This window comes from Zeus faber (genome assembly GCF_960531495.2).
Source record: "Zeus faber genome assembly, chromosome: 18".
NCBI lineage: Eukaryota > Metazoa > Chordata > Actinopteri > Zeiformes > Zeidae > Zeus > Zeus faber.
The window spans coordinates 11087046-11105178 of record NC_137210.1 but is presented as its reverse complement, the minus strand read 5'-3'; the positions used below and the strand labels follow the sequence as shown (position 1 = coordinate 11105178).

Sequence of the window (18133 nt, the reverse complement as noted above, 5' to 3'; positions counted from 1 at the left end):
GCTCTTTTTATACACACTGATCAGCCACAACATTAAAACTATTGACAGCTGAAGTGAATAACATTGATCATCTCATTCCAATGGCACCTGTCAAGGGGTGGGATATATTAGGCAGCAAGTGAACAGTCAGTTGTTGAAGTTGATGTGTTGGAAGCATGAAAAATGGGCAAGCGTAAGGATCTGAGCCACTTTGACAAGGGCCAAATAGTGATGGCTAGACCACTGGGTCAGAGCATCTCCAAAGCGACAGGTCTTGTGGGGTGTTCCCGGTATGCAGTGGTTAGTAGCTACAAAAAGTTGTCCAAGGAAGAACAACCAGTAAACCGACAACAGGCTCATGGGCACCCATGGCTCATTGATGCACGTGGGGAGCGAAGTCTAGCCCACCAGATCTGATCCCTCAGAAGAGCTACTGGAGCACAAATTGCTGAAAAAGTTAATGCTGCAATGATAGAAAGGTGTCAGAACACACAGTGCATCACAGCTTGTTGAGTATGTGGCTGCGTAACCACAGAGTGGTCAAAGTGCCACTGCTGACCCCTGTCCATCACCAAAAGCACCTACATTGGGCTGGAACTGGACCATGGAGCAATGGAAGAAGGTGGCCTCTTCCGATTAATTATGTTTTCTTCTACATCATTTGGATGGTCGGGGTTAGGGTCCGATCCGATCAAGCATCTGTGGGATGTGCTGGAACAACAAGCCTGATCCATGGGGGCCCCACCTTGCAATTTACAGTACTTAAAGGATCTGCTGCTAACGTATTGGTACCAGATACCACAGAGGTCTTGTGGAGTCCACATCTCAACGGGTCAGAGCTGTTTTGGCGGCACGAGGGTGAGCTACACAATATTAGTGGTGGTTTTAATGTTATGGCAGATTGGTGTATGTTGACCATTAATAAACGTAATAAGTCAGCATGGTGGCCATGAATCATTCAATAAAGCAAAATTTCCATTAAAGCAATAGTTGCTCCGGCCCGGACCTGCTGACAGAGCCTGTGTGAAGGAAGAACACCATCAACCTGGACCTCCCACTTCCTTTGTTTCTCTGTCACTCACACACACAAGTGCTGTGTGAAGAAGTGGAACCATGATGCACACCACAAAAACCTCCTGGCTTTGTGCAGGTGCTGCTGGCTAAGAGAGCCATCATTAAAGCGCATGATAAACCCCCTTGCGAATAATAGTTTGGAGGGGGGTAAACACCCATTTTCACTAAGGAAATTCTCACAAAGCACTCTGTTTATCCCTACAGTGGTGCCAGAGTGGCCGAGTCTATGCCTGCTAAACCATCTTAACTATCTGCCCCACTTTCCCCAGAACTGTTTTTCTTCTCTTTCTTCTCAAATCCGAGCCCATGTGGCTGCAGGACACAGAAAAAGCTTGGGTGAGCAGCCACAACCTCATCCCGAAGTGACGTGTACAATGGGACCCTAATTGGTTGGATATTGTAATGTTTCTTCTCTGGCATTATGGATCAATCCAATATCAAAGAATTACTTTTTTAAGAGATGACATTTTCAAATAAAGGACTGCATGTTAGGGGCAGAAGTAACAATGGTGGGGGAAGGAGCAGTGGAGGAGACAATTCAGGTGACAAATCTCCCACTGTGGCCATCCACAAAGACGTAAAGATTTCATGTGTCAGTCCAGAGTACATTCAATCCATTGCACAATTGCTTTTCAAACCCTAACCCTGCAAAATACATAATTTTATTGTTTAACGTTGATTTCATGCGCGGTGACATTAGTACTGGGATTACAGTACATGCAACTTTAAAGGGCTTTTATGCCAATAAACATTATAGAAAAGTCTGTGTGACTCAAGTTGCTTCCATTGAAAGATGCACAAAAGGCAGCCATCATGTTTGGCCTTGAAATTGGTGGATCGTGACTGCATGGCTTTGTGAGTGGATCTATTGAGGCCACTATATTTAGTGGGCCACTAATAGGGAGTGTTTCTTACATAACGGTTTAGGTAAGATGTTGAGGTGTGGCAGGGAACACTCTGTCATCTTGTCACATTGCACTGTGCTCATAATCCTCATCTGTTTATGTATATTCTTGAGAACAATTTAGGTAAAAGAATATATATATAGTTACACATGTGTACGGAGGCTCAATGTGTGCTTTCACCCCAAATTAACGATGTGTCTTTCTTAAATTGGAAGTTTGCAACTGGGAAATGTCCCAGCCTGCATTCCGTCCTTTGTTCAGTGCCAGCGTCTGTTGTCAATGCCAGTGTTTGTATGTGGAGGTGTTAGGTATGGAGTGACAGGTCAGGGTCATGGCGTATCACAGACATAAGGTGGCAGAGGAGATAGAATGCTCGGAACAGAGAACGGCGCCTGTACTTCCATGGCTTTTGCCAGAAGCCATACATGGACTCTTTTCCTTTATGATTGCTTCTCCACACGGTCATATTTTATGCAAGACAAATAATAAAAAATAAACTCTGGAAGAAGCGCATACATAATGAAATGGTGCCTCTCTCACTGCCATACTACAGGCAGACTGTAGGGAAGATATTTGGGAGCGTGAGCCACTAGCCCCCAGCCACAACTGCAACTAACGCCCATATGGATCTTCAGTATATACTGTACATGCATGCACACATGCCCACTACAAAGTGTGACCTTCAGCTTTGATTATCTGCAATGCGGCGATTTGTCTTATTGGTGTCGAAGCAGGCTGCATCAATAAGTCTATTTGGTCAAAAATGTAGCAAATTTCACATCACATTTTGTTTTTTCTTGGATGTCAAGGGTTAATCTAGCAAATTGATTCACGTTATTCAGATGGGATGGGAAGGTCCAAAGTATACCGTACATGTGCTACAAATACATTAACAAGCAAACAAAAGCAAAATGTGTTATATAATCATTATCTCACCTGAGAGATCAAAACTCTGCCATTTAAAAGGGATGCCAGTAGAGCAAATGTTGAGGCACCTTCGTTGTTCGACTGTGGCTCTACAGCGACTTACCACACTCAGCCTTCAGCGCTTTGCGGAAACGTCGTTCCATGATCTCAACAAAGGACGCCGTCTCCATTGCTGGCTGTTCTGAATTAAGTCTTTGCTGAATTAAACTTGAAGATTGGACATGAGCTTTGAAAATGGATTGATTATTTAGCAACCTTACAGAGGGTGTCGCCTCCCTGGCCAGACGTATGGACAACACATTGACACACTCTTTTAACCCCTTTTCAGGCATCCACTTACTGTCAACCCCCCCCCCCCCCCCCCCACACACACACACACACAGATACACACACATACAGACACAGACACACATACACACACACACACACACACACACACACACACACACACACACACAAATCACCCATCATCAACTTCTGAAGACACCTCCTTTTCACCACCACACCTCCAAAGCATGTAGATAACACAGGCCCACAGATAGCACTTACACATTCTCTATGGGCTAGAGATGACCTACAAAATCTTTCAAGTGGCGTTATGTCATGACGTTAGCATTGGTGAACTAACGGCAATGGTGAATTGAAAGTATACAAACCGCAATTCAAGAGAGATTGAGACCAAATTTGAAACTTTAGACCGAAACAAAAAAGCAAGGTGCAGCCGAGTATGATCTGCTGCCATTGAAACAGGCCGAATGTCTGCACGGATAATGGGGCTGGAATTTGACTGGTTAACAGAGGATGCCGAGTGTGTGCCTAGTTCATCTCTTCGGGTGGACACTCGCAGCAGACTCTGAAATAAAAGCCACTGTCATAACTTTCAGGGAAAAAATAAAACTTTAGAGAGACCACATAGAGAATTGGGCCCTGTCCCAAAAGTCGATGGGGAACGGGGGTGTGTGCAGTAGGGACAGCGGTTGTGCCAAGCACCGGTGCCGCATAATTTCAGTTGTGTTTACTTTTGGCCACTGGTGTCGCACAAAAGGATGCAATAGTAAACCTGAATGCCATTTCTAGCGTCCTCCTGGATAATAGACCGAACAGTGTCAGAGTCGCTTTGTACAGAAATTGTTTTACCTCCCTCCCTGTCCAAACGGTAGCGTGTCTGATCGCAGGCGTGTTGTACCTGAATGGCTTAAGGTCTATGGCCTGCTGTGTTGAGCTAAAAACAACGAGACTTTCTTCCCGGGCAGCCGAGCACTCAGCATTACATATAGGTTACTCAGTCACCCTCTCCTTCATAAACCCCCCCAACCCCAATCTCTCTCTCTCGCTCTCTCTCTCCCTCTCTCCCTCTCTCTCTCTCTCAGAATAAAGGACAGGGGGTGGGATCATCCTAACACTCTGGGAATTTAACTTTAAGAAGGAGCTGTGGGAATGGGGTGGAAAATAAGTAGGCAAAATAAGAACTTCCAAAAGGTCATCATAAAAATGTCGACCAAGCTGTGTGTGCCCAAGCAAAAATGGAAGGCAACAAAGTGCTTGGCTTGCCAGCCATGATGGATGAGATGGAAGCTCTGGGGCTAATGCCATTTTTTCCTTTTCTTTTTCTTTTTTTTCTTATAACAACAAAACTGTCTGGAAGTGTTCCACAGCTCCAAAACAACAAACACACACACACACACACACACACACACACACATGCGCACACAAAAAAAACAAACACACAGACAGAGAGAGAGTGAGATGGGGAGAGTGTGTGTGTGAGAGAGAGAGAGAGAGAGAGAGAGAGAGAGAGAGAGAGAGAGAGAGAGAGAGAGAGAGGCAGCAGTACAATACTGCCTGCTGCACTGCAGCAAAAATCTACACAGCACACCGTAGCCACCACACAACCTCCAGCGCTACACAGAACAGACCCCTGACTGGAGAACAGACTGATAGACAGGACTGAGAAGGAAAGAAGAGTGCATGTGGGAAAAGAACGTACAGTATGTACATGTTGTCGAGAGAGAGAGATAGAGAGAGAGAGAGAGAGAGGGGGAGAGAGAGAGACGGGCAGTGTGCGCGTGCAAGTGTGTATGTACAGCAGCTTCGCGTGTGTGAAGTTCACACAGCGGCGGCACAGTATCCGAGGAAGCTTGGAATGTGAGGAGGGGCGGACAGCAGAGTGGAGAGGGACGGAAAGGAAAAATTAGGCCGATTGGAATAGAGAGAGAGACAGATGGATTTTTGCTTGAGAGTGAGAGAGAGAGAGAGGGATGGGGGAAGAGCGAGGAGGAAATAAAACAAGAGAAGGGGAGCACATTCACAGAGCAGAAAAGCACAATCAGCCAGCGAGCAACTATAATAGACGTGTAATAGGCCCAGCACACTGAGTCACAAATCGCTCGAAACCACAGAGAGAAATAAAGGGGCGACACATTCCCGGTGGTTACATGTCACGTCTCAAAGCGTTACTGGAAATTAAAAAGTGACGTGCATCTAGCGACGGAAAGATGTGGGCCAGCTGACCCCATACAGTATTTCCTGTAATACTAATAATAATGGACCGGAGACCGTGTGTTTCCAGGACAATCCTTTAGGAAGCCATCGTTTCAACTCTCCATTATCGGGGGGTGGGACGCGCTGTGCCATGTCTGTCAGTAGTTCATTAGTTCAAACATGCACACACACACACACACACACACGCACACACGCACGCACGCATGCAACATGTCCGTTTGGTAAGGGTGCGTGACAGGCGTCATTCCTGTGTCGTCAGAGCTGTGGGTAAACATGGGCAAAGACCCCTCTCCTTGTAACAAGATTAGATGGCTTCCCGGCCCTGGATGATGGCTTGGAAACACGATTACAGCGACAACATGGACTCGGAAAGCACGTTTAACCCTTTAGCTGCAATGGAAATTAATATGTCATTCAAATGAATGGTTCTGATACAGTAGAGCTCATTACACAAAAAAATGAAACAAAAAGTTCTAAGTCCAACGTTTCCTTGTCAAGGTCGAAAAACAGATGGGGAACAAATGGTTTTGCTCTTCCGATGCCTCTGTTTTTTACCGTTTCTACCTTTTTAACCAGGTTAAAATTCACCTGTTTTGTGTTTCTTTAGTTGACCTCACGTCTGCTTTAGTTGTCCAGCGTGTCGGTTTTCAAGTGTTACACTAAAATTCCGTAGTTATACCTTTTTTCTTGAGTTCATCGCTGCAATGGAAACAAATTAGAAAAAAATAATGGCAACGATTTCAAATATTTCACAACCAATCCAAGCAAGGCCTTTTTAGTTCAATGCTTGATTAATGGCAAAGATGGAAATCTGTTAACCAAATATACATATATATATATATAGTATGTATATACATATATAGAATATACTGTACATCTTTTATTCAGCAATGTGTGGTCTGAAGAATTTGTATGCATATATAGTAAGTATATAGGTAAGTAAGACTCAGAGAAACGGTTGTGTATTTTACCCAGACATTTATTATATATTGTTGTGTAATTACTGTAATTAGAGTCCAGTAATTTCAAGGGTTGCCAACATTTCATACTTTATCTATAAAGGAGGCCTTAATCTATGTCTAAACAGCAATATTAATTATGTCCCTGACTCAGTTTGGAAAAGCCACTGCAATGATATATATATATATATATATAATTTATAGCTTTTAAAAGTGGATATTTCTTGGCATTTATTTGTTTTCATAGAAATTCATGAATCCACGTGACTGCTCTGAAGTTATACACGTGCTGGTGAGCGCTATCAAGTCTGCACCCCACCAATGCAAAAGCAGCAAGGAAAGAGAAGAGAGGAGGAAGAGAACTCCATATTATTATTTGGGTTTACATAGGTGTTGGTACACTTCCAACTCCTAGATAAGCTATGTTCATCATTTGTTCCTGCAAAAAAAAATTTATAGAGACTATCATTTTCTCACACCTCCAGAAAGGTATCCACATATGGATTACTGTTCTCCAGTGGGCTGGTGATCAACAAGTTCAGTCGTTAACCAGTCAGTCTTGAGAAAATGGTGAATTGTCACTGGATGAAATTAATCATGTTATCAACTTGCAATTCTTCCCCACAGCGGCAGGGCGCCCACACAACACACAGCGCAGCCAGCCCGGCGCCCAGCGTACTATGGCCAGGCTGAGAGACTGAGAGAAGCATTAAGCGCTGTCAACGATACCTCTATTTAATTAACTAATGTCAGGGTAATGCTTTACCAAAGACTTCAAAAAACAAGCGTTGGCTGCAATTCAATATCACCGGCTCTTCTGTAAGAAGGCTTGTGTGTCCGTGTGTGCGTGTGTGTGTGCCCATATATGGAGGGCACATCTGAACACCGACACCAACCAGATTTTTCTAGATGACCCTATAATCCACCCATACATGCATGTGCGCAGCTTGACCCGGGGGTCCATGCGTTTACGGCATATGACTCCGGTTGTGGCATCAGATGCGTCATCACACTTCAGCTCGCACCCGTTGTCCACTGACGCCAGTCGTGGAATCAAGAAATAAATATGAAAGAAATGTGTCGTCCAGTTTATTATTTTCCTTTGCAGCCGAAGGGCAAGGCACTTCATATGCCCTGCAGTCAGATCAAATTATCTCCCCGCCGCCAGGTCTGAAGAGGCCTATACTGACGTTCAGGACAGGAATTAAATATTTCCCAAACAGCACGGACACGCAGCTTGTACACTGATGCTGGACCCATAACAGAGTTCTGAATCCGCGGACACAAGCTCGCTCTCTCTCTCTCTCTCTCTCTCTCTCTCTCTCTCTCTATGGAGGGAGGGAAAACCCCCCTGAGACAACCATTAAAACCACCTTGGTGTGGGATCAACTCTGACACTAATAACTCTGACTGGACACGTCAGTGCCTCCTGAGCCGCTCGCCAGCGATGACGAAGGGAAGTCAATTCGGCACTGCGACCGTCCAAAAACCGTCCCCAAAATTGGTAGAAACGACACGTCTTAGATCAATCTTTTTTTTGCCCTTTTCTCCATCAACCCCCGCTCTCCCTCTCTCTCTCTCTCTCTCCCCCTCTCTCCCTCTCATCACCTTAAGTTCCACATAATTGTAAATCAAAGTGCGGTGTCTAATCCCAGGACAGCGGCTCCGCAGCTCCAAAGGAATTTGAGCTAAATAAATATCTATCATGTGACTCTCTGAGGTCTGGGGAAGCGGCGAGCGGCGAGATGTGTTACGTGTCAGGAGGAACATACTTCAAGCCGCGTTAGACCTTCGCAGCCTGCACAACACGCGGCTTCCACACTTAAGGAAGTGGGCGGAGGGGGTATGTCACACGGTTCCCCACGATTGAGGACAGGGCGATGAGCGAAATTATGAATTGATTTATAGGGCTTCCATACGTCGCGGGGCGGCAAAACCAAGTGGGGAAATGCACGGACTGCATGACCCCGCAGCAACGTCTATTTTGAGAGGCACCTTGATTTTTTGAGCCTCTAATAAAAAGACAGGAGAGGAGTCGCGAGAATTATACGGAGCGAAAAGTAGAAAAAAAAAAAAAAAAAGGAAAAGGCCTTTGCTGGATTCTTGGCATTGAGAGTGCGGCGCAGGTTTTTAATAACAGCATTTTTTGAAAAACTGTGTGCGAGGCTCTCACTTCCAATATCTCTCATATCACGCTAAGCAAATCAACACCTCTTCAGCAAATGTAGAAAGAAAAAAAAAAGCGAAAGAATTGTTTTTGCCTGTTAAAAAACTGTAAAAATAGTTATTGTTATTTCTTTCAATGGCCCCGAAATACAACAATGAGTTCCGTCAGCGATATAATAAAAGATACAGAAGACATGAAAAGTCGACAGTCTCTTCTATGTGGCACCTCAAAGTGCATTCATAGACTATTTGAGGGAAAGTGTCTTCATTTTGGAAATAAGTGAGGTCAAGTTCACTCCGTTAGGGTTCATAACAGGTCCATCCCACTATCACAAAGTACTAAGATGACTTCAATCAAAACCCACTGTGCAAGTTCATAAATGCTGGGATATCGCTTGATGTTTCTCAGTGGGTGACAAATTGTATCTGCAGAACTTAAAGTGTGACGGAATCAACAAACCTCTCCCCGCCCCACCTGACGAAAGCCAGAGCTGATGAAGTAGATGCCCAAAGAGCTTCAAAACATCCAAAACGAAAAATGGATTTTTGCTTCAGGGCCGCGCCGACGTTAGCAGGATTAAAAACACAAAAGCACAATAGGAATTTGTCATCTTTGCAGTCGTGTTTTCCGTGGTAATCAATTAGGCACAACACATTTTGAGACATTATTCATGTGAGGATTTTGCTCCCAAAAATGAAAGGATGCTCACTTATATCTGCTATTTACTGCCAGTTTAATGTGAGCCTGGGCTTCCGCTGCGTCTTAAAAGGGCCATGCTATAATCAGTGCATTAGTGCCCCTTGTAAACACTGTCAACATCACTGATTCCTCATCTAATAAGAAGGTTAATAACAGTCTGTGAGCAGATGGAAAGAGTCTCAAAGAGTCAAAGAAAGTAATCTTACTTTCAAAGCAAAGACAGGGAAAAGATTGCTGGACGGGCATAGTAATTCAGCTCTTTTTTGGAAACTGTGTGACAACTCTGTAAAGAGTCTTCAACAAATGTAATATAACATTATCAAGATCTATATAAAATATAGAGTGAAATATATGCATGATGATGCATTTCTTAGTTCACAAATCTGGTTGTAATCTTGCGTCGACAAATGGCACGCAAACACACGCACACATGAAATGTTTGACTCTTTTATGAGGTGTTTTTCGGGCCGTGTCACTTTTAAGCAAATGCCCATCAGGCCTAACCTTGAAGGGACAGTGAGCCGCTCCCTGGATAGGCTGTGAAATCATACGGCTCAGGTCCTGCGGCCAGAGTCACCCTTGGAGGCAAACAGCCAGGACCGCATGGCCCAGCTCCCCTCTCACCTACCCAGACACTGCTGCATAGAGCTGCTGCTGCTGCTGCTGCTGCTGCTGCTGCTGCTGCTGCTGTCAGGGGGGAGGTGGCGGGCCAGGCTGGAAGTGATGCAAATGTTGACGTTTAAGAGCCTTTAACTTTCTTAACTCCCCTGGTGAGCTCCCCCCCACCCCCTCTTTCTCTCTCGCCTTGTCTTTTCTCTCATTTCATTCCCTTTTCATATACCTGGCCTCCCCCCCCCCCCCCCCCCCCCTTCGTGCGCCCTTCTCCGCTGCCCTGATTTGTATGTAAACTTGATTGTCTCTCAGAGGGTGGGGGTGGGGACGAGGATGGGGGTAACGGCCGACAGGAACTTGAATCTCATCACCTATTTCTCGAGAGCCCGACAGAAACAGCTCAAATTAATTCACTGTGGAAAGTGATGATTCCCGCTCCCATTATCATGCTCAATAAGTTTAGAATGGAGCCGTGCTTCTCTGTGACCCGTGACACCAAATTCTGCAGGCATTAGGAGTAAACGGCTTTACACATACTGTAAGATATTAGTCTAATGCCCATGCAAAACAACAGGTCAAGATGTCAATTTGATTGTCAAGATATCTCTACTGATTACAGGCCTATTGCAATGTTTTTGTATGAAACCTAGCAACATGCTGCTGGTGGTGGAGGAGGTTATTTTTAGCCAACCCAGTTGTTATTCTAATTGTCAGAATCCTTGTTTGAATCTTCTCCAACCCCTTTAATTATACTTGTGGCTGGTGACTGTTTTTTCTCTTGTTAGTACAAATTAGAAGTGTGCGGGTCACAAATGAATTAACCATGTCAAACGAATAATAGGCCCCCCTATTTGTGGCCTATAACAGGAAAGCTTTGCAAAGTGAAGAATTAGAAACACATCACTTTTGTGATCCGAGTTACAATAAAGTTTTACCGTAAGATGTTGGACTCCGCCTTTTCTATATATAATAAGATGGTCATTTTTGACCATTTTTGACAGACATCAGCACTTTTGCATTTCAGTAGATACCATGCTGCAGCACACAGTCAAAATGTGCTGTCGAAACAGCTGAGAAGGTACCTGAGCTACATGGACTAGTATGGACTCTCCGAGGTCCCAGCTGCATGAGGGTGAGGACAGGCAAGCAGCTACCGTAGTCGATGGCAGTGGCGTACCACGTCAATGTGCCCGAGTGGGACCCAATGAGGATAGTATACTTTACTGTACTGTACATATTCACTCCCCCTTCAACCAACCTGGTGTGCCTCGCTGGTATTTCATTTACACTCAAAAAATTGAGTGTCACTCCAAAGCGAGTTCTAGGGCTAAGTGGGCGACTGGGGGGGTTGGGGTGGGGGCAAAAGCACTAATGCTGCTTGCTACCATGGCCTCCTGCGGCCCTGTCACATGACATGGACCTGAGCTACACTTGACATATGATAAGAATGTCATTACGGGGGTGCCAATGCTTTCTGTACCAACCTGCACTTCCAGTACACTGTCAGTGATGCAACCAGATCAGAGCAGTTAACTTCACAGACCCTCCAGTAACAGGAGGCTGGCTACTGCCCTCTCCCACAAGGCTCAAATGACTTCACCCAAAGAACATCCCCGCGAGCTACGAGTTAAAACAAACCCTCTGACACCTCATGAGACGAGCATTACCTTAGATGTCTTCGCATCAGACGGACGATATCCAAAAACAGACTGGGGACTACGGTACAAGGAGGCCTTCGCCATCAGAGTACCTTACGAGAATGCCCTCCCTGAGGAGCTCCGGCTCAGAAAAGAATGTTTTCTCCTTTGTAGAAAATCATTCTTAAATGGTCTTAATATATGTGCGATGTTTCATGGTTTGAGCACATTTATTTGAAAGTTTGTTTGTATATTAGTTTGCTGGCATGACCTTCTTTGGAACCAAATACTGTAGATTTTGTATCCTGGGTTTCTCATCCTACCCCCCAGCCTTACTGTTTGGCAATGAATTTGTTTTTGTCTCTATTTACTTCATAAACCACTTGTTTTCATAGCAGGCTATACAAACAAAGCTATTATTATTGGCAGTAGCTAATATAATTCATATAAGCTCATGTCATATTGTCCTATGCAATGTATTGAACAGTTTCCTTTAGTGGCCAGGATAAATTAGACCTATTTTTGATGCTGTTGACCACTGGGTGACTTTGTCTAAGTTCTATGGTGACTACGATAACTTTGATGTTAAATGATAACTTTGTGGTCACTCATTCAACCATTAACGGTACACAGGCTGCAAGGTTAAATGCAGCCCCATCTATTCAACCCATCTACTTTATCACCTAATTGAATTAATGAGTGGCATTCTAGGCTTACTCTAAGCGACACACTGTAAACCCTCTCTAAGATGCCAGAGTGTACATTAAGGGGTTGGCTAACCGGCCACACAAGATATACCGGCCCAAGGCCCCTATGGACAGGACGAACTCAAAGCTCTTTCCAAAAAGAGAGATCGCTTCAAAGAAACGTAGTGTTGTGTCGATGGAACACTGACTGGTCACACCACTGGGAGGCCTGGCGTGGCAGTTTGTGACAGTTTGGTGTGACAAGTGACCAGTTCGGAGGACAGTAGTCTATGCCTGGATGTTATAGACACTCTAACAGTTTTGCAGATTCTTCTAAATTCTGCTCTTCCCATTACTGAAAAGCAGTGACGATGGAGCCATTCACCCATCTACTGTGAGTAGTTTGCTTTCTGCACAGAAGCAAATTAGATTCTGTAATTGGTTGCAGGGCAATTCACATTTGGGGCAATAAATCTTTACTCAAACAAACAAGGGAATATACATCTAAATACGCTCAGCACGTACCTACATGCGTGCACATCAACACAAAAACATGCATACATATTGAGTTCTAACAAACTGTTAACTGCCAAATGTATTATACTGCCAGGTAAATATTATCCCACACAAGGCAAACAGAAAGTGTCAGACGACGAAAAAAGCCATTATTAGACCTTTATTCTGGAACGTGTGCAGCACGCTAAAAGTTTGGTGCGTAGAGAGATTAATTTAACCATCTCATGTTTAACCACACGTTCAACTCTGTCTGTTGTTTCGATACGCCGGAAATTGAATGTTCCTCTGTTCTCTCAGTTACGATGCATTACTAAAAATACAGTCCCTCTGAGCCGGAACGTTACATCCAATCTCGGCATCCGTTGCTCGGGCCGAGCCGGCACCGTGTTGGAAACGCTTCCCTCTGTCTCACCCTCAACTGATGAGAGGGCCACACAGCGCCAGCTGTGCCTCACTACTACACACACACAACACAACAATCACTTTGTTAAATTGTCCCAAGAACAGTGCGGTTAAATCTGCTACAAGTGATATTCATTTAATATATTGATATAACATATAAAAATTATTTTGTGTAACCCGTTGATCTAGTCTGGCTCTTTTGGCCTACTTCCTATCCTAAAAAAATATGCTGCTTCAGCAAAAAATCCTGATGATGCAAAAATCTGCAGTTCAAGACGTGGTCTATTCCTATGATGAACATCCAATGTTTTGCCTCTGGCAGTGATTCTGTCTGCACGGCATTGGGTCTGTCCCTGGAGCAACTGGGGAAAGTTGGTCGCTGCCGCACAAAAATCTTTATCCTGAGCAGCAGGATTGGTCACTACTTTACTCATTGTTTATTGTCAAGCGAGAAAAAGCGTGCATTGGCATCCTCACATCACGGCGGCGCCCTGACAGATCCCAAGCGCCGTAGATAACGTGTTTTCATCTGTTCTTTCTTGCCGTATCAGCATGGAAACTAGCTCCAGTGTGATGATCTACTATACTGCAGTGGCAATATCCAAGAAAGAAACGCTACATCAACTTCAAACATGTAACACGAGCAACAGTCATCCAGGGCTGCATGCTGGACATGCTGCGTGCTTATCATTATTATCATTATCCTCATAAATATTATTATTATTGTTTTTATTAATTATTATTATTATTATTATTATTCATTCAACAGCTATTTGAAATAAACATTGTTTGCTTACTGCAAGTGGAAATACAGTGAGTAGTTTACAAGCTCTTATTTGTTATCTATAAGCTTGTAAACTAGTCAATGTCAGTGATATCCTGAATTGCATCAAAAATACCACAATCTAAATTACACTGAAGTGGGCATTTGTATCAGTGCAACAGTCTAAATAATTCCTCAATGCATCAATTCTTTGATATCAGGCCCTGTTGTATCGGCAAAGTGAACCTAAAACCCTGCTGCTTCGGGTATACGCATGATGAACGTGGTCTTGTTATGGCATATTTAGAGCGAGACATGAAAGAATAGACTGCCTCTTGCAGCTGGCTCGCTGGGAAACATAGCAGCCTGTCTCACAGAGAAGTGTTGCAGAGGGGGGGGATGCTGCTGCTGCAGTGAAGCCCGGTTGCAAACCTGGTTATAGGGGGTTTGGCACGTTTGGCAGACAGATCACTCCATGAGCCTCGTCCCTCTCGCCACTGGAGGTATTCAAATCACCATCCAGCCATCCATTTAAAAAGTTGGGGATGTAGCCTCTTTTTGGCCATCACAGATAGTAGCTGCACGGGAGAAGTTGTCCCCCCCTCTTCCCTCCCTCCCTCCCTCCCTCCCCACCGCCTCTGCATCCACACGCTGCATAAATATGATTGCAGATCTATCACCATTACAACAAAACAAACCAATAACACTGATCCCGAGACCGAAATTGTGAGTTACGCATGCATTGAGGGATGAGGGTGATCTTACCACTTGGATTCTTGTTTTTCTTAAGACTCTTGCCACAAAGACACTGCAGCATATGCGTTCCTTTGCTGAAAATGTTCCAAAGAAACCACATTGATTTGGGCGAAGAGCAATCCAGTGGCTTAAACACCCAGATGTAGATGAGATCCTTGCGGTTGCATAATAACAAGAACAACACCACAATTGGATCAGTTCTCCAGGACAGGGCTGCCAAGTGTATCATAGAAAGGAAAAAAAAAAAAATAGGTATATATAAATAGCAAGTCCTACCCAAAAAAAAAAATAGTCACTAGATCTGTCGGACTTGGCAATCAAGGTGTTTTTTTTCTTCTTCTTTTGGAGTATAAAGGAGGACAGCTCAACTACTGGAGAATAGAAAATATACTCTGTCAATTGCATGTGTGGAGGAGCAGACGCGCAGCCCGGTAAACAAACGGAACTACCGCGGAAACAGTGAGACACGGCGGGTTTCCGAGGAGAAAAGCATTGCCCGTGAGTTGATCGGCGCGAGGAGAGAGGAGGAGGAGGAGGAGGGTGGATCTGCTCGGCATCCAGAGCCAGGGGAGGATGCTGCAATGAGAGACCCGGCAAGACCCGCACCACATCCACGGAGCGGGATCCGCGACTCCACTTGCTTTCTGTCGTGGGGGCTGGGGGGGGGGGGGGGGGGGTGGTGGGGTGGGGGTGGGGTGGGGAGGGGGGAGATAGGAAGAAAAAAAAAAAACAACCCAAAAAAAACAAAAAACCGGTTAGATCCCCACGAGCTCAGTTCTCATCTCCTCCTCCCTCCCCCCCCTCAACCTGGTTTAGGGTTCTTGGTTTCTGGTCTGGTGGTGGTGGCGGTGTGTGAGATGATGTGGTGTGTGTGCGTGTGTGTGTGTGTGTGTGTGTGTGTGTGTGTGTGTGTGTGTAGGGGGGTGGGGGTGTCGGGGCGGGGAGGAGGAGGAGGAGGGGTTGGGGGGTCTCTCGCCGTGGTGCGCTCGTTTAAAAAAATATATTTTGCGTGGATCTTCTCCGCTCCGCATCGGACCTCTGTTAGAAATAAGAGTGTGGTGGAGGAGGAGGGCTTACATTGGAAGATTGGGGCTTTTCATTACGTAAACACGTGGTTTGTGCGCCGTCATATCACTGATGCGGCCAGAAATGATGATGATCTCATTTGAGACTGTGTTATGTGTCTATAAAGCCCATTCCACAGGATGTTTCACGAGTATGAAGCGCTGAGGTCTATACTTTTATATGTATTTGTATATATGTTCATTAACGTTATTGTTATTATTTTATTACATTTTTCATTTATGCCCTTTAATTTTTTTTATTATTTATTTATTTAACTTTAAATAAATAATTCTCCTCCGGCCAAAATATCTAGTCTGTAGACGTTAGGTTCCTGATCGAGACGCACATTGTACACTGTGTTCTCTTTTTGTTAAAAATAAATAAATAAAAATAGGTACGATACCTTGTCAAAACACCTTCTGTAACAACTGTGCTTCATTATTTGACTTGACCATTTTTCTTCCTGTCTTGAGACTTTCCGCTGTTTCTCATCAACACACATATGAAGTGATTTTGTCAATTTCAACACAAGAAGTCACAGGTTCTCCACCCTTCACGCGTGTGATCGGTGGATGCAGTGTCAGTGGTCTAAGTACAGTAGAATGAAGGAAATAAGTATATGATATATATAATATATATATATACTGTATATATACATACATACATACATACATACACACACATATATACATACATACATACATACACACACACACACACACACACACACACACACACACATATATATATATATATAAAAACAGTATATACACGGCAAAAAATGAGAACTTCACATTACATACAATATTACCCGCACTTTGACCTCAAGCCCATTTGGCAGCATCATTTCTTCTACTCTAAACAGGCACTTATAGCATGGCGACCATGAGTTGATGGTGTGTGTGTGTGTGTGTGTGTGTGTGTGAGTGTGTAGCCTGGCTTTAGTCATTGCCTGCCCTTTTGGAACAAATCAATGTGATGTGGTCAATTAATTACATAGAGGGAGGTCCTTACAGTATGTCGTCCCAGCACCACATATTCCTGTCAACTTACGCGACTACCAATTCAATTCTACAGTAGGCCTATAGTCGAAATGTGAAATGGCTTAGCCAGGGAATGGATAAAATTCAAGCATTGTTATTCAAGCGATATACTTTATATCCTGTATCACCAACCTCAGCACTGCTTTGGAGCATCATCTCAGGGGAGTGGAGGCCAGTCAGTGTGTTGCTCATGGCGACTGTTCCGCTGGAAGAAAACGTTTCTCTGAGGATTTGATGTTTTTTCCATCACAGACTAATGAAGAAGTAAACAGTTTTATTTTTGTTATGTCTCACTTGTGTAGTGGTAGTGTGTGTGTGTGTGTGTGTGTGTGTGTGGGGGGGGGGGGGGGGGGTTGTTCATACATAAACGTTCTTACGTCAAACTTATATTACATCATCTCCCAAGCAGAAAGTATTAACTGTGTGTTTCCCAACCAGACTAATGGCAAAATAATCTGAATTAGTCTGAGTGTCTCTTATTACATTCATTCATGGCAAGCCATTCTTCAAATCTGAGAAGATTAATCCCATGCCTGTCAGACTGTGTGGAACTCACCAGACGAGACTTTCTTAGGCCACAAATGGCAGATGCCAGCGCTGCTGTCAGCATCTGAGGATGACGTTCGATCAATAGTTTGGTACGGAGCTTCATTTCCGTGTGCTGCGCTACAGTGCACAGAAAATGGCCAAAGATGAGGTCAAAACTAGCTTGAGCAGAGTTGATTTTCCGTAATTTAGCATTCAGTCCCGAGTAATGTTTCCCTATGAATGTACTGTTTCTCTTTATCAGCCATTTATAGCGATGAAGCAGTACAGTCTCCCCTATTAGGAAACAGACCCTGATCAACTCTCAGCGATCTGTAGCTTGGGAAATGTCACCGAAAATAAGATTGGGGATCATTCATCACTATGCACAGAATGCCATACATTTGAATTCATATTGACAACACGTTAGTAACCTCAGAAGCTCTCCCTGCTTGCGTATAATTGATGACTTAACGTCCTTGATATCGTTATGTAATCCCCCCCCTCTGGCATAATCTAAGATGCGCTCTAATCTAACGGAACACTACAATGTACTTGAAACCGCCATCACAACTCTTAATTGAAGACCGATCACCGCGGCCCGCGCACGTGATGTAATGCGGGGCGAGGCCGAGGTGAAGACGATTCCGAAGTCCGATTTAAACAAATATTATCCACAGAGCGGAAGGCGTGATGAGAGACGGAAGGGGTTCATTAGCTGGGGTGGTGTTGTGTGTTCCTCCTTTCCAAATAATGGAATAATGTGCATTAATCCATTTTAACGACCTCGTTTTTGTCGGTTGTCTGTCATAAGCGGCTTCCTCGGGGGACGTGGGCCACTTAGAAACAAAATGTTTCCCACGTTGAATTTCTTTACACAGCGTAATTATTAACACTGTGTCACCGTTTAAAGGCT

The 18133-nt window shown here is 44.3% G+C and overlaps 1 protein-coding gene across 1 annotated transcript in view; it reads right to left on the bottom strand.

Moving 5' to 3' along the window:
- The window catches only part of fgf14 (fibroblast growth factor 14), a gene marked incomplete at both ends in the record, with an annotated part of 87672 nt that extends 72859 nt beyond the window's left edge, over positions 1-14813 (bottom strand). Inside the window, one exon of the mRNA XM_080019406.1 lies at positions 14594-14813. Within this exon, the coding sequence (XP_079875532.1) occupies positions 14594-14813 (220 nt within the window). The remainder of the gene's footprint in view (positions 1-14593) is intronic.
- Between the last annotated feature and the right edge of the window lie 3320 nt (positions 14814-18133).